At 35.5% G+C, this 21,814-nt stretch overlaps 1 protein-coding gene across 2 annotated transcripts in view; it reads right to left on the bottom strand.

Moving 5' to 3' along the window:
• The window catches only part of VAV3 (vav guanine nucleotide exchange factor 3), a 151,579-nt gene that overhangs the window by 19,793 nt on the left and 109,972 nt on the right, over positions 1–21,814 (bottom strand). For both annotated transcript variants that reach the window (XM_086901730.1, XM_086901731.1), the window contains exons 20-22: positions 8,777–8,913; positions 5,070–5,135; positions 1,475–1,509 (exon numbers count right to left, since the gene is read on the bottom strand). In XM_086901730.1, coding sequence (XP_086757856.1) covers positions 1,475–1,509; positions 5,070–5,135; positions 8,777–8,913 — 238 coding nt within the window. The remainder of the gene's footprint in view (positions 1–1,474; positions 1,510–5,069; positions 5,136–8,776; positions 8,914–21,814) is intronic.

The raw sequence follows: 21,814 nt of genomic DNA, 5'->3' as shown, positions 1-21,814 counted from the left end.
ACCTGAATGGCTTGAAAAGTTCATAAAACCAACTGGTTTATCTGAATCATTTGCTTCAAGTGAAACAATACAACAAAATGGTCTAGAACCTTTGAATCTCCGTCAGTTCTAGGAAGATTTATTGCAACAGAATGGAGAATCAGCCTCCAGACAGAGATCAGGTCAACAAAAGACCTATATGAAAATTTGCTACTTACACAAAACAGTATTTTATTTGGTTTTGTAACTATGCATAACCTCTAAAGGCTAAAGTGCAATGGGTATATCCAATATCCAGAGGAAAAAAAAAAATCAGCCAAAATCATTCAAATTTGAAAAAGCTGATGCTAAGTGTTGAAAGCTAAGATAAATAAATCACTGATTCTGCAGCCTGGCTGCATAAGCAGATTTGTGCCCTTGCTCTGCCTTGTGGTTTGCACAGGACATGATGAGAGGCTGTCAGCAGACATTCAATTGCAGAAACAGAGGTTAAACTGTTAATTGCAAAGTGACCTAGTTTCCAGGGAAATTATGCTTATCATTTTACAAATGTGTCACCACTACAGACCACCACTATGTTAAATTTCACACCAATACATCACAACCAATTAGAACGGTGCTTTAAGTAAAAAAATTATTATTTATTAAAAATCCATAGAAGATAAAGACTAATACTAGTATGATGCTTTCTTCTAACAAAATTATAAATAGACCAAATGTTAGAAATTAATTCAAAAGACCAATTTTAAATAATAAACATTTTACTTGAACTATGGAAAGTCAGTACTTGTTTAGATGTGATCCTAATTTCACTTTTGGCAAGTTAAGAGGAAGTCAGAACTCATGTCTAAATGACAAAGCATAAAACCAGTGAAATAACACAAGTGATGCCTACTCTGCTCTCTCAGAATCACCATGTCTTTTCAGAGTTGTGGGAATGAGTTCACACACTTCATAAACCCCAGAGCAGCAGTGGTTGCAGTTTTGATACACCATCTTTTTCAGAGTCATCAAGGTTAGAAGGGACCTTCAAGATTCATCTAGTCCAACCAACAACCTTGCACCACCATAGACATCCAAAACCATATCCCCAGGTGCAACTTGTATCTCTACAGTTTCAGTGCTGGTGGGGGTTTTCAAGGAAATGCAGAATTACTCATGATACAAGATGTATTTAACATTATTCCTTTCTTTATTCAGTCAACAGATATACTTCCATGCTTCATATTATAATCATCTCTTATTGCTCTATTTCAGACATCTGGGACAAAGGCTGTACTGCCACAGACTTGTAAACAAAACATCAAAATCCTTAAGCACTTTATTAGATCAGAAATGCTTTTAGGCAACACATGGTATTGCTTTCCAAAACCATTACACAATGTCTTCTGAAGCCTAGAAAGGTTAAACCACTATAATTTAAATTGTAGTAAACACAGTTACTTTCTGTGACTGCTTCTTTCAAAGATTCTTGTAAGACAAGACAGAGACTTACCACAGCTGTGAAGAGTAGTCTACTGGCTTAGGAACCTAGGATATCAAAAAATGCCAAGAATGAGGATCAAGATTTTTTTTCTAAAAATCAGAAATTATATTGATCTAACTATCAATACTGAGATGATCTAATTTGTCTACAGGTCTATTTTCTTTAAAGGAAGTTATAATAAAGGACAAATTCCGTATAATTCTGAAAAAGGTACAGAATATTTTAAGCTCTTTTCTTCTGTGACAGTTTGTTTTGGGTATTTTTACTTCACAGAAATGTTCAATGCTTTTCTGACATTGCTCATATTCAAATTTCATACATAAAATAGCTCAATGTTCTGTATTGCAGAAAAGTATCACTAAAATATGCAACCAATTTACAGTAATGTGTAAAATTTGTTTCATGTATTCAGGACTGCGTGGCCTTAGTCTACTGAGAAATATGGTCTATAATCTTCAGAGAGACCTGACAATACTCCACAACTTGTATCATATGGCATCATTCATTCCTTTGTATTTGACTTGGGTAACTGTTGTACTGTATCTTACTAAGCATGTCATTTGATTCTGAAATTAAATTTAAAAATTAAGCAAACTGCAATCAGCTTGCAAAACGGGTATTATATGTACACAAACATTTGCATAGATAATGTTTATTCATGCACAAAATGCACAGTATAGAAATTCCTATGAAAATTAGCATTTCATCTTGATCATCTCCCATTAGTGTGTGATAAGTCAGTATTACCCCACTCTTCTAAATGTGTGAAATGCACAGTGCTGAAAAATGGATATTAGTGAAAGGTTAACATAAACCTCACACACTTATAACTTAAGGTCACATATTCTTAGGTAAGCAAACACGTTTTGGTTTTTTTTTCCTTCAAGTAAAACAAATGAATGTTTTATTTTCTGGACTCTAATAAGGAAGAAATTACAGTGCCATTCTTCTCACAATTTTTATTCATGATCTATGGAATGTCACCAAAAGAGACTTCCAGAAACAAATCAAGTCAGGAAAATATTATTATAAAAGCCTATAAACTTAAATTGATTGAAATTTTAATCAATTGTAACTCTTACTATCTTGACCTCAGTTATCAACCAAGATCTCTATCAAGTCTCTAGACTTGACCTTGAAATAAACTTCAATGTGGAACACATTGAAGTTCTTCTCTGTGATAAAACCAGGCTCACATGTCTGGCTTGCGCAGTAGTAAATCTAAACAGGTATTAAACAGACTAGTCCTTGAGAGAGAAAAAGGAAACATGCATTATTCCCAAATAGTGTAGACAAAGGGCTCTTTTGCCAGCAGCATCTGCAGTGCTGGCAGCATGTGAACCCCTCAGGAGTGCAGGGCACCTAAGAGAGCCAGGAGTCACCCTGGCAGCAGTACTGGCTTTTAACATCCCTGCAGATGCTGATGGTGTTAGGCAGCTCTGCTTCCAATGGGGAAACTTGGCAAAAAGTAAACCAATCATGAATATGGTGACAAACAATTCCTAAGAGAAATGTTTTAGTGAATCAACAAAAAGATGCATTTCAAGGCCACAATTTCAAAAATTACAGTTTTCACATGTTGCAAGACATTATCAAATATTTTGAATTTGTCGAGTAGTGCTAATAAACTGGAAAGGATATAAAAAATCAAAGATGGTTTAAGTTCATCCTCCAGAGCAGTTAAATGATAGATGTTCAGTTGCTTTTGTAAATTTTGAATGGACAAATATATTTATATAACAAGAGTTGTTCACCGGCATAAAGAAGGATAAAATCAAATGTTACTCCAGAAGCTCTTGGCTCATACTGTGCTATGTATCCAATGCCTCTACAGAAATTAGAAAAATGGAGGAAAGCTAGGAAAAAACAGATATTACTCATATAGTGCATAAAATGTCTGCTGACATATACTACTTATTTTAAAGGGGAAAAATTGTTTATAGGTACATCTGTGAAAAGTCTGGAATATAGATATTCTGGAGCTCAGCAGTTTTTCATTCAATATTCATTCCTAAAGTCTTCTGATATATGGATTTTATGCTGTTTCTGGGCATTTTTATATCAGATGGTTGTAAAGACTGTTAGACTTAATAATAACAGTAAAAGTTATAGCATGTTTAAAACCCAATTGATGTTTCAGTATCTTTAACTGCATCATTTATCATAATAAGATGTTTCTATTTCATCCTTCCAAGTTAACAGTGCTGAAGCATCTATTTATCTTTTTGTTCTGATCATGACACCAGTTGGTAACATTTCATGAATAGTATTTATTCATTCTGCAAAACTGTGTTATTTTCAATACTCCTGTAAATAGTGTATTTTAAATTTAGAATAAAGCTTTACCATTAGAAAAAGATGTCCACAACACCCCAGCAGCATTTTTCCTAACTTCAGCTATTTCACTGTCAGTGCTTTTAAAGTATATTGGTGATTCCTAAAAATGCTGCTACAGTTGCAGTCAATGACACTACACAATGACTGATGGGGTCACTGACAGTGACACCATGGAATAGGAAATCCACCCTTGAACAATAAGCAAGAGGTGGGAAATTTAACAATAAGAAAAGGGTGGAGGGATGAAAGCTAAATTCACACAATTTCATCTTTATTTCAGATTTGTTCTCTCACTCAATATAACACAACTTGTACCTACAAATAGTCTGTGCGTTCCTCTTCAAGTGAAATCCTGGTAATACAGGGTATTAAAGATGTCTTATGGTATTTAGGATCTTTAGGATCTCATGTATACTTGTTCTGAAATTAAGGCACAATAAGCCCCAAAGACACATCAAAATGCAGCTACTAAGAGCTGATTCCACCTACTTATTAAAGTCATTGTAGTGGCATATCTTGATTGCTGTAACAAAAACAATTCTTCTAATAAGTCAAACTGTTGAGAATCAGATTAAATTAAGTGATAACAGCCTTAAAGCAAAGTAAGGAATAGGATTCCTTACTGGGTTTATGGGTTTTTATCAACTAACCTCAACAAAGCCAGTAATCTGACGCACAGTGTTACAGAGGGTAGAGAAGGAACACGTATATAGTATATTAATGCATCATCACATCTGTACATAGAACTCTTGAGTACATATTATAAAATTACTTTCACAAACTTTTCTAGGTTGAGAAGATTTTTGTGTGAAAAAAGACAGGTAAGAACCTAAAGAAAAAAGAAACTTTATGAATCGTAAGAATTCAAAGTTATATATTAGTTTTATAATTTTTAAACTTATACTTAGGCTGTAATCCATCTCTCTAACCCAAGGGACTGGGGAATAGCCACAGCACCCTTACCTTCCTGCTGGGGAAGGAAGAAAGTGCACTTGCACATAAAATGTATTTGATCTACACTCTGGAAACTCTTCAGACAATTCAATTTATGAATAAATTTTATTAAAAAGTTCAACCTGCTTATCAAACTTTTCTTGACATGTCCTACTTACCTCCAATAACCAAAAGTATTAGAACACTCTCCTTTAAGCAATACTGAACTCACCATGAAAGCACCAAGGAACTAAAAACAATATCATTTTTAAGGTAAGATTTATCTAGGCAGTTTCCTGTAAGGTGGCAAACAGAACTAAATAATTGTACTTACACATGGGCTAGGTTTTACTGCATCACTAGGGAAGAATCCAAGCTCTCCTGTTGTTAGATTTCTTCCCTAAAAAAAAAAATTCCATTTTTGAGACATAATTGGGTTAACAGTAAATAATAATATACAGCCAGGGATTTACGACAATAAATATATCCAAGAGTCTTTAAAATAAAATGCTGTTCTAATAAAGTGCTGCTCAATATTTTTGTGGGTTTTGATGTTGTTTAGCTGGGGTTTTAATATAATTAAGTAAACATTATAAGTGATAGATCTGAAAGTTCTGAGAGATGAGAGGCAAGAAGGGAGTTCAGAGACTGGGATGTGATTCCCAGTTCTGTCAATGTTTGTCAGTGTCTGATATCTTCATTAATGTTAATTATCCCCTTTCAAGTTACTTCCTCAGCTGGCATTCTACAGAAAGCTACCACCCTGCAACCTTGCAGATCCCCAAAATGACTACACCTGAGAGACCAAACTGGAGTGGGAATTCAGAGCTAGTGATCCAACAGCCAATTCAGACACTACATTAACCATTTCCATAAGTGATGCACACCAATGGAAATCAATGGGGCAGGGGAATACTAACAGAATTGAAGCTGACTCTCTGACTATGACATACTGACATGCTGTAGATGCAGCCACACAACTGGGAAACCAGGGGCAGAAATGCATCCAGCACAGCCTAAACTGAGCCCTTTCTGCAACACAACTGCTGCTCACTCAAAGTGGCATGACCACCAATTTAAACTCCAGCTTCTAAGCACCAAACGTGACTTGACCATCACAAATCATGCATCAGCAGCTCACACACAGTTCAACACCAACCAAGTTCTCCTGAAGAACACCTTAAAAACATCTTTTTATTCTTAGTAATATTAGGCAGTGAACACACATTTCAGAGTAGAACAGAGCACATACCTAAATTCCTGAACAAAGATTCATAAAATGAAGGCATCAAAATGTGTATTTAGGCAAACAAATGTTTTAATTTAACTGTTAGTTTAAAAGCACGTAAATACTTAACCTTCATTAAATGTAATATATTGACTGTAAAAATACTCCCAGCATCTGAAAATGAGATTAGGCATGAGAACTTTACAAGCATTTTTTTATTTTTTTATGGTATACCTGCAAAACAAAAATAATAAAAAGGGAAAACTTCTTATAAACATGCATGAAATTTCTTCAGTTCTGTTTCTGTAACACTAAAAGTGTAATTCTACCCTAATACCACCACAGAGACCAGAACTCAGAAAATTCAATAGAGTGGAGCTGAATGTAAACAATAACAAGGGTTTATGAAAAAATAAAAACATTCTTTGATTGGTGCTATCCTAAGCACAACAAGTGAGTGCATCATTCTCCATAGGAGATCACTATGCAATTTATCACACACAGCAGCTACCACCTTAACCAAAAATACAGATATGCAGAGGCAGCAGAGGAGAGGGAAAAGTACATAGGCAGTATTTAAGCTAAAAGTGCTTAATACCAGTAATATTTAAAAAAATAATTATGCGCAAACAATTGACAATCTTAAAGATTTGAACCTGTGTTCCTCAAAGCTTCCTTACCCCCTTTCACATCATCTGCTTGAATACAGGTTACGCTTTGTATCCATATATTCTATTTACTTCTGAAACAAATCCCTCTCAAGTAGACCTAATTTTAAGCAGAGCTGTGAAACAGTCTGCCATCCAATGATACTTATTTTCAATACTAATCATACCTGAATAGCAAGTGGTACTACACTCAATTAGACCAACCGCTGAACAAAACATACTAATGTCTATCAAGACATGTTTGACCACACTTCAGCTACAGCTCAAGCACTGCTTAGTAACTTGTATTATTCTTTTGATGTGTTGTAAAGAATGAAAAAGTTTTACCTAAACCAGACATACTTCTCTATTACAATTACTTGAATTTCTAAATGGTCAACTTAGAAAACCATTGTAATATTAGTCTGGTGGGTCAGCTGTAATTTACCCTAAAAGGCCTCTTGAATAGTTAAAGATTTTAATGTAAATTGCATTTTGCAGGCTCTTTCTTAATATGCATTTTGAAATGAAGATGTCATTAAAAGACCCAGAAAAATCTGTATTAAGCAGTCTGTGACAAGAGAGAAAGAAAAAATTCCTGAATGATGCTAATGGAGATGACAATTTCCATTAGGATTCAAATCTATTACTAAGGCTTCTAGGGAAAAGCCTCACACACTTTCTGGTTTCTGCTAGTTAAACACAATGAGATTCTAGCTAAATTCTTTAGCATGATAATCACAAACAACCTCTAAGACAATTTCCAGTAAATTGAGTTGACAGATGTGTATGAACACGGCAATAGAATCAGTCCCACACGGTAGCAGTAATTTTGGCTTGTACTAATTGTATTAGTCAGATGATTACCTTCTAGCCAGCCCTAAGTCATGAGCAGGTTTAAATGCTTCTCCAGATCAGAACTCTAGACCTTGCAGAACCAAGTCCTACATACAAAACTACACAGGCCAAACTCTGTCATTTGAAAAGATTTATTTGTAGTGATGCAAAATATCCATAGTCTGCTAAGTAACAGGTAACTGTTGACTAAGAAACAGGTTGAGGGGTTTTGGAGGGGAGTGGGTTTGTTTTTTAGGTTTGGAGGGTTTTTTGGGAGGGGGTAAGGTGGTCTGATTACACCTATTTATATATTTTTTCAATAGATAAAGTAATTCTCTTGTTTTTTACTTCCCCCCATTAAATGTTCAGGATGATACAGTGACATAGGAAGAGTTCACTGATCCAGTCCCGAAGAGTTTGGAGAAGATACCATCCTAACTGTATCCAGAAAAACAAAAGGCACAAGAGAATGTATGACTTAACTCATGAAATAGACCAGACAGTTTTTATATTATATTCATTATCTTATTATAGCTTAAAAAAAACCAAAACAAAACCAAGAAGAACAACACAGGAACAACAATTCAAGAAGATAAATATTTTCCACTTGTTGTTCTATTAATCTCCTAGTTCTTCTATTTAGTTCTATTTCCATGTATGCAATAATACAAACAATTAAGAAAGCAATCAAGAAAAATGAGACACACTTTAATGCATTTACCATTTAAGTGAATGCAAGTCAGCATTTTCAATGTTTATAGTTCTCATTTAAGAAGAAATTTTAGTAACAAAAATAGTGATGTGAATCACGTGACAGCAAATTTTGCCATCAATAGAATATACTTTTCCCATGTATATACAAAATCCCTATCCTTAACTGACTTGAGCCAGCATCAAGTAGTTTAGGTTCTACAGAGCTATTTCTCTCCCCTATAAATCTAATTTTCTAATTTTCACTAACTGGGTTTTGTCAACACAGCTTTTACTTATGTTGTGTTAGAGACCCAGACACCGAAAATTCAAAACTTTGCTTTTTGTGCTAAACACTCTCCTTAACTCTTATAATAGGATTGCCACCTATGTCATGTTCCTGCAGATTTATTCAGCGGGACTTTTACTTTTAGGTTGCAAGACTGAAGATTTACACTATATAGGAACTACTGGCAACTTAAAAGCAAAATTAGTTGTATTAGACATTTATTTGGATAAACCACAAAGAACTACGTTGTTGTTCAAAAAGAAAAAAAGTTAGGAGAGCAATATATCAGTAAGAAGTTGATATCTGGACAGAATATACAGAATATAGCCATTTGCTAAATGATACAGTACCTGCCAAAATAAGCTGTGTGCATCTCCTCTAATGAGCTCAATAGTGTCACCAATCTGGATATGCAAGGGTGGCCCATCTTGTGCTGCTGGCTGTGGGATTCCATTGTAGTTCCGAATAACTTGCATTTTCGGTAAACCTGAGAAAAAAATTGAAAAAAATAAATAACTCAATTTTTACTTAATGACAATCTATAGAATCTGAAAACCATGACAGCAATCAAGCAAAACAACACTATGTTTTTAGCAGGTACATGACTAAGGCACTAATACTTAGTACTATACCAGGCACAACCAAATAGAAAACAATTACTTTGGAAAAACATCTCTATCCCCGATTCTTCTTGGGGTAAAGCTAATTTCATGCCTATGGAGACTCCTCGCTATACATGCGCACCCCTGGCTCTGCAGAGGGTTCAAATACTAATGCTATCTTTATAGTTCAAGGCTAAAATTTCAATGACTTATCATTAAAGACACCAATATGGATAATCTTAAGTGCTTTAGAAAGGTATTACCAAAAACCTATGGCCAGCATGGCCAGGAGAGTCAGAATCACAATTCTTTTAAGTTTCTCACAACACTTTTTTCTTTTTTCTTTTTTCTTTTTTTCTCTGTGTTATGAGAGAACTTCTGGGTGCATGTAGCAAACCCTGGATCAATCAGAAGATTTCATTTTCAAGGTGAGAACTCTAGATGCACAGTAGTCCTTCCACATCAATTCTGACTGCATCTAGACAACTAAGCTGTGTTGGGGATTTTTTGTTTTCATTTTTGTTAGGGTTCTTTTGTTTTTTAAGGGAGCAACCCACTTCTCTCTGCTTGTACAACGAACTAAAGCGCTGTTTATAACAACAGTTCAAGAATCCTCCACAGGCGTGTATCAAATGGGGGGGAAGTCCTTGTATCTTCAGTCAGAAGATAAAACTGTGGATACTGTGACCTCATGTTCTTGTAACTTTAATGGTATTTAAAAAAAAAAAAAATAACATTTTAAGCATTATGGACAGCTAGTGTATTGCACTCGAAGAGTGTGCTCTGATACTGTAAGAATACTTGAAATCAAGTGAAGCACCACCCACTCCATAACAAACATATTAAAGATTTAGAGGCTTTCAGAAAAACAATTTTGCACTCTATTTACTGCCAAGAAAAGCATTTTATTACAACAAAGCTATTTTTAATTACTCTCCCTCTATCCTAATAAAAAAACTATAGAATAATTTTCCTGGTTTTAACTAAACATGGGATTTTCAAAATTGTTTTCATCAAGTGGGTATATCAATTTCAAATCTTAACCAGACAGTTTTTGGTTAAGTAAGAGTTCTGTAAGGATGTATATTAATAAGTACAGGTAAGAGTGACAGGCTGCAAAGTCAAGGTCACTGGGCTGCCATCTTTAACATGTTTCTTGCTGGAAGGTCATCATTAACTTCATTCTAACAGCAAAGGATCAGGAGGCCCACAGAAAACTTATTTCTGTTGCAAGATCACTACTATAATTTAGGTGACAACAAACACAAAAATCCATGATCTCCTCTAAATTGTATGAAACATGAAAGAGATCACCTTCAATAATTACCACCCTCTGTATGAATGAATAAATACTAATCCTAAGTGCTGATGAAACATTAAGCAAAGTAATTCCAGCTCTTACATTGCTCAATCCAAATAACACCTTAACTTTTACTGTTTCTGCAAGTTATCTGGCATACTTAAAATGAGCACCTAATTACTAGTAAGCCATTATTCCACTTAGGCAAATGCTAGACATTACTTTGTTTCTCAACTGAAGGCTTTCATGCTTTTATATTCTGATTCAGCAACGACTAATGCTCCATGCACTGCATGGCAAACAGAAGTTATGCTGCTTAAACGTGTCTACTGAAAGCTGACAACTTTGTCCTAATGCAAGGCAACCCCCACCAGAATATGAATTACAGTTTTGTATATGTGATGGACTGTTAGCAGGTGCTCATCTTAGAGACATACATGGAAGTCAAAACAAATGCACAAAAAATTATTCACATTACAAGACTGTGTGTTTAGTTAGTCACTTCTTTAGTGTGCAGATATAATATACTTAAAACCCCACCCTTGGATTGAGCTCATCAAAATATGGTCAGGAAATAATCATGTATTTTTCAATGAAAATCCTGGTGGCTTTTTAATATAGTAGGCTATAGCGTTTACTTAATCATAAACATGAATAAAAGCACTTTTTATTTCTATTCCACTGGTAATTACAATTATTGGCATATCTGAAAACCAGGGCAAGCTAACTATGAAAAAAAAAAGGAGAAATTGTGTTGTGTCAATTAGCAGAATTATTCAAAAGGTAACACAGAATTAATCCTGTTAAAATGCCCAAAATACTTGTGTATAATTCAGTATGTTTGATTCTGTAGAATCCTATGGCAATTTTGATTACAAAGTTACCTTGGCAGATACAATGTGGGAAGATTTGATCTAACACCTCTTGACATCACTAGAAATAATCCTATCATTTAAACAGGCTTTTGAGTTTCGGCCTTAATGGAGTTTATTATCTTGCTTCAGAACCCTCCTTAAAACTTGTTTGTTGTAGTGTCTACAGAAACTGTGAAAACTACAGTGCTCATTTGCTTGCTATAGTCTCTACTATGCTTTCTACTATGGTGACACACAAATCTTATTTTTCAACTGTAATTTTGCCACCTATTTAATCCAATTGTTGCCTTTGGCCTTCTTAGTAGTTCTTTGTGCTCTGTATGAATGCTCACTGCCTAGCACAATGTATATGCACTATCACCACACTCACATAAACCAGCACCTGGAGTAACAGGGATACAAAGCCAGGATTCCAGTATACTGCAACAATACACAGTAATCAATGACACTGCAATGTTGTTCTTTATGATACTGCATCTTCAAGGCCATGGATAAAAAAATGTATGGATAAACAAGGGAAATTATATTTGTGTGCTAATTATTTTAGCACACATGAGATTTGACTCAGGTTCTGAAATGCACTTTATAACTCAAAAAAACTGAAGGTAAATTCACTCTCCAACAACAGGAGTGTCTGAGTCACTGAGGGCCATATTCATTCAGTATCAATAATAACACACATGCACATATAGCCTGTATCAATCAAAGATATAAAATCAGTGAGTGCACAAATAATATGTTTTGCTAGTTATATGAAAATATCAAAAGGACCTATCCCTGTCATAAACCTTTTCTTAAAAAAAAAAAAAAGGTTTAAACAATTTAAACTTTTTTTTTTTTAATCAGTTTTTCCAGGAACAAAAGACTAAATGAAACCTTTGAATCATCTATCAAAAACAAGTACATAATATTTTGAGATTTTCATGGGTAAGTGTTCTTAGAACTTCCCTTAGATCACCATTAAGCATGAAAAAAATAAACGGGGTACAGAAAAAACAATAAATTCAGGGAAAGAGTCAAAAAGCTCCAAATAAAATGCTTAACTTCCTTTTCAGCATGCAATTACAGATTTGACTACAGTAGCTCAGAAAGAGTTTAGTAGATTAACACTGAGCTGATAAACATTAAATTGGGCAGAAACTGGTCAGCAGTCACCTCCTAACATATACAAAGGACAAACACTGGGGTGTGATGTATCCAGGTCTGTCCATCTGTCCATTAATGCACCAACCATCTCAAACAATCTATGAGTTTAACAAGCTGACCCTAAAACAAATCTGTTTTCCCCTATTGTTCATTCCAGAATTCTATTCTCTGTGCATTTACAATTGTGCTGGCTTTGGCCAGGGTTGTTTTCTTCAGAAAAGGCAGTATGAGGCTACCCAATGTTTGCATTTGTGCTGAAAACAGTTTGCTTGTACAATGTCAAGGCCTTTTCTGTTTCTTGTACTGCCCTGCCAGGAGGCTGAGGGTTCACAAGAAGCTGAGAGGGGACACAGCTGGGACAGCTGGCCCCAACTGACAAAGGGATAGGCCATTCCATATGACATCATGCTCAGGATATAAAGTGGGTTGAAGGAGGAGGAAGAAGGGATATTTGGAATGATGCCATTTGTCTCCCCAAATCACCATTACACACTATGGAGTCCTGCCTTCCTTTGGGATGGCTGCACACCAGACTGGCCAAGGAACACGGTGAATGAATTCTCTCTTTTGCTCTATTTTTGTTTTAGCTGTTAAACTGTCTTTATCTCAACCCACAAGTTTTCTCACCTTAGCATTTTCTTCCTGGCTGGGGAACCACAACAAGAATCTTCTACTTTTCAGTGTAAATTAGTTCATGGCCAACTTGCATCCATTTAGAAACAGGAGCCTACATAGTTCTTTTCTTTGTCTGCATTTATTTTCATACTACAGTTAAAGAGAGCAATCATACCCCTATTAACCTTCATTTTGCTAGGCTAAATGAGCCAAGTTCTTTTAGCTTCCTCTCATAAGAGACCAATTCCTCTGAGGCAGTACACCAGCTGCTTTACAGAAGTTCAGAGAGGCAAGATCTAGGATATTTTCCTTGTCTATCTTGACATTTCATTTTTAATTGGCACATGGATTCATAATATACTCATTAAGAATCCTGAGGGCTGCTGTAATTCAATAATGCAGACAAGAAAAAGTGGTATTCTACAGAAACCTGAAATGCTTTAAAGTATAATTATGGATTATTTGTGTCAAAAACAGTATAGAACCTCTATTCATTAATGATAAAATGTGAAATACGTTAAGCATTTAGAGACACTGCAATTTCAATGTAGTACTGACATTAACTGCCAATTGCAGAAAACTTGTGGAAACATAACTGGCACAAAAATATTGCTCATTAACATGTTAAAAAGAGGGTAAAATTCCAACACAAAGGACAAGATAAGGATTTCGTCCATGTATTATCGTTATTGTTAAAAATCCCATTGACTTCCATTTGTCATTTTCCACATGACGAAGTTTTTTAACAGGAAACTTTCTGATTTAAGGATACAAAAGAGTGTGATAGTTTCCAACATTGATATCAAAACCAAAGTTATGACACAAATAAATAGCTAAAATTTACTTCACCTGAAAACCAAGAAAAAAGCCCAGATTCCTAGAAAAGTTCATAGCCAGGCTCTGGGTCACAGAACTAACATAAATTTATGATCTAAATTGTAGCTCATGAGAAAAACAGAAAGCATGATAGAGATAAGATTTATAAAGTACCAATTAGGTTACATTACAGAAAAATAAAACCTTTCATAAACCATACCATTCCAGTATTTCATCTGATAATTATGAGTCAAGGAAGGAGGCTACAATTTAGAATTAACATAGTAAATTAGAAGATCCATTATATATGAAACAAAGTAAACTACTTGTATTCCTTACAGCAGCTCTGCATTTCTAAAGAACACTGAATGACTCTCAGAGTTTCATGCAGAGATTCAAAAATGCTATTTTTTGCTAACAACATGCATAATGCATGCCCTATTATGACCTCTATCTGTCAAAACTGATTCCAGCATCTGTTATGTCCCAGCAATGCAAAACGTGGTTTACACTTTGGGCAGGGATCATTCTAACGTACAAAATAATGACACAGCATGTAGAAGAGCAGGGTTCAAAGGTGAATTTGGGAGTAAACTTTATACTATTAGCAGAAAGACATGAAACAACTTCGTCTGCATTAAACATCCTTTCTTAGTTAATATGAAGGCTTTCTTTTTCTCTATGAAAAATAGAGCCTAGTCACCAAATATTTATAATCTGATTAAAAAAAACAAACACTAATGCAATGGAATAAAGCCTCCTGACTTCATGAGTCTTTGAATCTGAAACAGAATTTTAGACTATCTGACAAAGCCACGTTGTGATGTTTCCAGAAAACAGCATTTCTTTTTGTACAGGAAATTACATAAAGGCTCACTAATTCTGTCTTTCTTTTACCACAACAGCATTTTGGGTGTCTGTTTGGAACCTCTGAACTTGGTTTGACCCTTTGTGGTTTATATCTTTGCACCTACAAACATTGGGAACGCAGTTCTGCTAAGAAACAAGCTGGCATTTAGTGATTGATAAGCCTTCCATAGTAAAGACTGGGGGGAATATTCCTCCTGAAATCTCTGAGCAGATACATCTCCATTCGTCTTCACACTCCAACCAGGAAGTGAGGGCTAAGTAACTCACAGCAGTGTCTCATGGGATTAACTGTCTGAACAGCAGTCCACAGTGACATGGATAATTTTAACAGCAGAAACTAAAGAGACACAGGCAAAGCGGAACTCTAATTGAAAGAAAAAATTAGTATTTACACCATGGTAAGTAAAATTACACTCTGAAGGTTTCTGATCAAGAAGCATAACTTCAAATACTAAAGTAACAAGGAGTTATGATAGAAAGAGAAAAACAGATGGGTTGATAGGGACAGCAGTGTGAAGAACAGGTGGAACTGTTATACACACAATCTGAGCATCCGTGACACAAAATCACCAGCTTTGACACGTTTTTTGGCAACATCATCTACATCCAACACTAATATTAAAAGCTAGTTAAAGGAAAACTCTAATCTGAGAATGGGCTATATGAAAACAAAGTCCTTTGGCATCTTTCCAATCAACTCTGCTAGCTTCATTGTTAAAAATTCCTGTTCATAATCATTTTATTGCAGAATACACTGTAAACTTAGTTTTTCTCTATGCATTTATCAGGAGAGCAGCTTCCCAACTCCTCATCAGTGTCATCTATCTCCACAACAGCAGAAGTCAATGGCTTTGTTTTTTACTGCCAAGGCAAAACTTGTCTAGAAGGCCTTCGCAGCTAGTGAGGAGACCTGAGGAAAGCAACACTACAAATCACTTTTAAAAACCCACTTAACATTCAATTTCTGAGACAGTCTATTAATGCCTCAAAAGAGACTAGGTTGGGGTGGGATTTCTCAACTTTTAGGACAAGTACTTATAACACAAATTACAGAACTCACATACATGGAAGATGCCAGCACAATCTATTAAAAGCACTCTTCAGAGTGGCAGTGATTTAAATAATTACTATTGGACAAAATTAACACAATTACTAAGTACACAGACTTACCTCAAAGAAGGTATTTTAATTGAACTTTTAATTCTCCTGGTTTTAAGTCATTATTTTTCTATAATAGAAATATATCTGTAATTAGAAGTTTTAATTTTAGATACTGCTTTTAAGCCTTACATTCATAAAATCATAGAATGGGCTGAGTTGGAAGGAACTTTACTGAACATCTCACTGCAACCTTCCTGCCAGGGGCAGAGACACTTTCTGTTGGACCACATTGCTCAAAGACCCATCCAACCTGGCCTTGAACACTTTCAGGGATGGGGCATCCACAGCTTCTCTGGGCAGCCTGTGCCAGCGCCTCACCACCCTCACAGTAAAGAACTGCATCCTAACCACACCTTCCTCCTTCCAGCTTAAAGGCAAGGTGGCTGAAATGCTGACAGTGCCTGAGACTCAGGAATATTCCACTTGTCTTCTCTTTAACTGCTTTGCCTTTGCATTCAATTAGTCTCACTACTGGCATATGAATAACCACAAAACCAGAGTTTGCCACTTGACTTAATTTTGAAGTCAAAAAACTACATAAGGCTAATTATTAAAACATTTATCAGCTACCATGAGCCTTAACTAAATTGTTCAGTTTCTGTTTATAGAAGTAAAGAAGCCCTTCCATAAACAGAGAACTTGCAAGCACCGGGGCAATATGGGGGGAAGGATGTGGGGGGTGGGGCAAAATAATCTTCACTATCTCAAAATTCAGATGATAAATCTGTAATGCACTCCAAGCCACATCTGATAAACATTCACATTTCTCTTCCATCGAAATGGAAGATTGAAAGACTGTCATCCTCCGGACCACATACAACTACTGGGAAAAAAAAACTTTTTTTTTTTTTTCCCAGAGTCGTAGCCATGCTTTTCATCACTGTCTTCCCTCTCTTCCATCAACTGTTTCCTTCCTAAAAACCTTACTGAAACATGATTTGGGGTTTCCTCAGTCCTTCACTACCTGTCAAATCTACAGTTTTTCAAAGATTCAATTTTTCCACCATTTCTCCTTAATGCTTCATATAGAAACTGTATTCTTGGCAGAGACCTCTGCAAAAATGGTCAACCATCAACCAAAATGAAGATGTGTGGGAGGAAAAAATCTGTCTGCTAACAGTCTGGTCAATAACTTGTTATGAAAAACAGAAAAATACCACAACTCAGGAAGTTCTTGTGCTTCCCCAGGTTTTGTAGATCTGATCATTAGCAAAAGGACCCCTGATAATTGGCTATATCTCCATTTTCTGGTTAAGGTCCACACAAAACTTGGAACTATGTCGCAGAACATAGTGGGAGTTCATTGCAAGGAAAATAAACAAGATTAGCAATGTTACTCTATTTACAGGGCTGACTTTTTGAAACGGTATGAGTTCTGTTACATTTCTACACATTGATTTCTTTTTATATTACAATAGTTTTGCTGCTTAAAGACCAATGCATAGACAAATGGGCATCTTCCTCTGCTCTGAATGTCAGTATGTGGCTTTACGCAAAGGCTTTTATCAGCAAAGATCTTCTGAGGATAACTGTGCTTAGTGACAATAAGAGCAGCATTAATAAAATTACCAGCATGGGAATATGGACATTCACTGAGGTGAACAGTCCCCTCTCAGTAGGAGCTTTTAGTTTCTAGTTTTTCCAAGGTCAGCTTAGTGCTCCTATAAATATGGTCCTTATCTTGATCAGAAATAAGAAATTTAGCCAAGAATATCCAAAATCCAAACTAAGTTTCAGAATTAACTTACTTATTTTTTTTAATTTAGAAAAGTAACTCCAGCAGAAAGCATTTTCTTACTTCACTCTTAAGCAGGGGCATTTGGCACATCCTGACACTCATTTTAAGGAGCCTGAAAGCTAAAGTCTGTGCAAGAAAAAAAACAAACTGGCACTACAAAAACACTTCTGAAGAGCCATGTTTTTAAATTTCAGAAGGGAAAGTCACAAGGGCTGCTTTTTGGGAAAGGAATGACTCTATTCTTATTTAGATGGCCAATGACCATTTGTCTCTCATGCCCTTAAGGATGGTTCTGCTCATAACTCTCACCGATTCACTCCTGAGGTTTAATTTACTTTTGTATCACAAAGCAGAATGAAAAGAAACTATAAGGGTTTTGGGAAGTCAGGTGACAATATTTTACAACACAAAAGAAATACAAGAATTATTCAAGTACACTGCTGAAAGAATCTAGAAATGCCAACCCAATTCCATTTGCACAGCAAGCATTTTCATAAGCTGTATTTTCACCTCTCAAATGATCAGTCTTCACCTATAACATATACATTTGTCTTTGTAGATCCATATTAATTCATAAAACCCGAACATGTCCTAGATTGAGAACTTCAGATTGCAAATCCAAGAAAGTATGTCTAAAATAACAGAAAGTTATTGTGCACTTCCAAAATTATGTCTTAGTTTTTGTACTCAAACACAGGTAATTTATCAAAAGAGAAGGACTCTTCTCTCCATGACTGCACTGAAAGAAAGCAGAGAGCTAAGAAATTCAGAATTCCTAATGGTCATTGCCACATACTTTTTGTGATTCATTAGGAGCAAAAACTATTTTTCTTTCACTGACAGACCTTGGTTTCCTCTTCACAGCAGATTTTCGTCCAAACAAAGGTTAAGGAAAAGGTGTTGCAGTTTTGTACAATTTTTACTTCAAATGTTTATTCAAGCAACTACTCCTTACTTGTAGTCACACAGGCAGCTATCTTTGTTAGAGTAAGGGATTTTGTCTGGATTGAAAAGCGTCTCAGCACCTTGAACAGGCATTAGAAACAGCTGAGAGTTAAATGTTTCATGGGAATAAAAAGCAAAGAATAATCAGGTTCAAAAACAGTTTTCATTTGATTCGACAAAGTAATGAAATATTATCCTTTTAATGTAGTCTAGGAGGTGAATTAGGGATATAATATAAAAATATAAAAATTATGTTGCCTCAAAAGCAAGAAGCTTAATTTTTTTAATTTTTTTTTTTAATTAAGTAAAATGGAGTTTTGGCATATGAATTAAAAAGTGTGGTACATGTGGTGCTGCTTTTTATAAAAGCACATGGTATGAAGATTAACCAGTGTTAATTATCACATCTTTTAATGTGATGCCATAGACAGGCATGGCATTCTAATTTGTGTATATGTTCAAACATGCACCTGCCCTGCGGGGCCAACAACTAGCATTGGGCAGATACTACAGATGAGCTATAAAGGTGTGTCAGTAGATTACGTGCAGCAAAAGGCTCTGAAAAACAGGGACAAATCTTGGAATATAGAAGTCCATTATTCCAGAGAAGTACTTCTTTGGAGCTGTACTTTAAACACTGACTTCCCTATGCCCAGGGATAATTCTGCAGCAACCAGTAAGAGGAAAAACACTTGAAAACAGGAACCTCACTTTGGAAACAGAATTTAATACTGCAAAATGTGATGAAATCTTGTACAGGACCAAGGCATTTTTTCTAGAGTTGAGAATTCACAGAATGAGTAATTTTAAAAACAACATATAATCCATAAAAGTACATAGCTATGCAACCTAGAATCTTTCACAGGTATCAAATTTAAAAACACACATTGCTGAAAATGTTCTGATATTTTACTCAGCAAGAATTGCAAAAATAAGAATTTAATTCTCTTTCCTGCAATTTCTTTTGTGTTCAGTATTGACTAATAGCACCTGCCTCTAAGATGAAAGGCCCTAGTCTCCCATTTCTGTTATTTACAAGAATTAAATTCTCTGGCAAGAGAAGCATTTTAAATTATTATAGAACATGAAAGGCAAGTGGCTGATGCCTGGCAAAGCAGGCAGGTCCCAGCACACGACAAATAATTTTGCCTGCACGTACCCCCTTCATAATGCTGTATAATCCTTCAGCTTTTCAAGTTAAACACTCTCATGACCTTACTCTTTAAGCAATTTTTCTTCTCTGTAGCCTCTACCCTGATTACAGCAGATACCTCTTTTACTGATAGTTCTTAGCACACACGCAAAAAAAAAATCACACCTTATTATATCTTCTTTGCACACAAAGTAGACAAATGTTGCCAAGAATTATGAAATTATATTAAAGCCATGAAAAGACACCATTGTTTTGGCTAAAACAAACCTACTTTTAAAAAATATGCCTACTTACTTCTGGTCTGTATAGGCTACAGCAAATCAATTTTCTTTGAGAAAAGATAGTAAAACTTGTTTTCATTACGAAGTATTTGTGCTATAAAAGTAGAAAAGGATGAATATGTATTTCACTGTTAACACCACAATGCAGTTAAAATTGTTTATCCCTAAATAGTATATACTTGGGATTTTGTTTTTGTGCTGCACACTTTGCATATATGAAGTATTGGCAATCAACGAAAACAAATTCTAAAAAATCCAAAATGCGTCATATTTTGTGATGCCTGCAGCTTTCCCATGAATTTGTAGTATCCCTAGCCTCAATTAGCAGATATACCTAGACAAAGGCATTCAGACTACAATGAAAATATCCAGTATGAGTATAAAAATATATATATCTTACACATAAGTTTTTATTGTCTTCATTTATGTCAGCCTTTACTAGCGCAACTAGTATATGAAAAATTTTGTACTATTCTGATACACTGTTTCTACATGCTCCCTTTCATCAATATTCAATATTTTCAATGTTTAGTAAAAATTTTCAAAATAGTTTACAAATTTAAGTAGATTAATTTTCTATGTTTACACATAAGTAAGTTCTTAACTTGAAGATTGCTTACACGATTAATAAATCATAAGCTGTAAATGGTCTTCTTTTACATGCAAAAATGAAAGCATACTTGAAATTAAATCCATCACTTGATCTTTGTTGCAAAATCAAGACGTTATTGGTACATTATCATATATGCAGTAAAAACAGGTATCAAGTTTAGTCCCTGTCAAGACGTCAATGCTGTCATTGTGATCACACTGCATCTTAGATGTTTTTGCTTCTTTCCTTCCTTGTCAAGGAAACCCTCATATATTCGTCTGCACAATAGTGAAAGTTCTCCTTCCATTTGTGGTTTCCAGTCTGAATGTGGATTATATACTCCAGCAAAGTGTGAGATTTGTTAAGACAGAAACCATACCCAAAAGCAATAAAGTATGTGGGTTGATATCCCACGTTAAGTCAGGATGGCTTATCTCACTCATCTCCTCATTGCAGCTACCGCTGCTGCCTCCCATGACCAGTTTGCCATTATCTCACTGAAGTTATTTAGCCTATGACCAGGTGACCCATAGATTCAAAAGAAAGGCGGTAAGGGGACACCTTAGTGGGAAAAAACACCACACCTTGTGGCAACAGCCTGTATTTACATCAAAGAATCACCAGAGATCAAACGGACACCAGCAGAACATCCAGACTTGGTTCTTTCTCCCAAAATACTGCCCTGAGAAAGAATACAACTTAGACACTTAAATCCCAGCATCAGCTTTTTGAGCTTAGTTGATCATTCAGTGTTTCTCAGGTGCCTGAGCCTTGTGCAGAGCAACACACAATTACAGGGTTTAAATCAATACCACCAGAAACGGGCAAATAACAAAACTGGCACACAATGCACAGGAGGAGTTGGAGCTTTAAGTCCCTATCATTAAGCCTCATACTCTTTTCCTTTTCAGCCTTTCTTGTCCCCATGATAAAGGAAAAAAAGTTGAGGGTGAAAATTATAGGGCAACCTGAAGGTTCTTCTGTAAAGAAGAAATAAAGAATAAAATGTTGTAGAAGATACACCAGCATTAAGTGAATTCCAACATACTAAAATGATCCCTGCCAGTCACAAGAAAACTGCTACTGCCAGGAGTGTAACATTGTTCTGGAAGGAAAGCTGCGATCCATACATGCAGCTTTTGTTATACCATATTTCATGCTATTTGTTGCTGTCAAACCCAATTAAGGAAAACAGTCCAAGAAGAGTAAACATCACACTTCATTGTCTGAACTGAAAGACAGAGCCTTAAGCTCTCCCCTCTCCCACATGCCCTCTTCCAAACAGGCTGGTTAA

Source organism: Cyanistes caeruleus, chromosome 9 (assembly GCF_971803275.1).
Source record: "Cyanistes caeruleus chromosome 9, bCyaCae1.hap1.1, whole genome shotgun sequence".
NCBI classification, from domain to species: domain Eukaryota; kingdom Metazoa; phylum Chordata; class Aves; order Passeriformes; family Paridae; genus Cyanistes; species Cyanistes caeruleus.
This window is presented reverse-complemented; position numbering and strand designations above follow the sequence as displayed.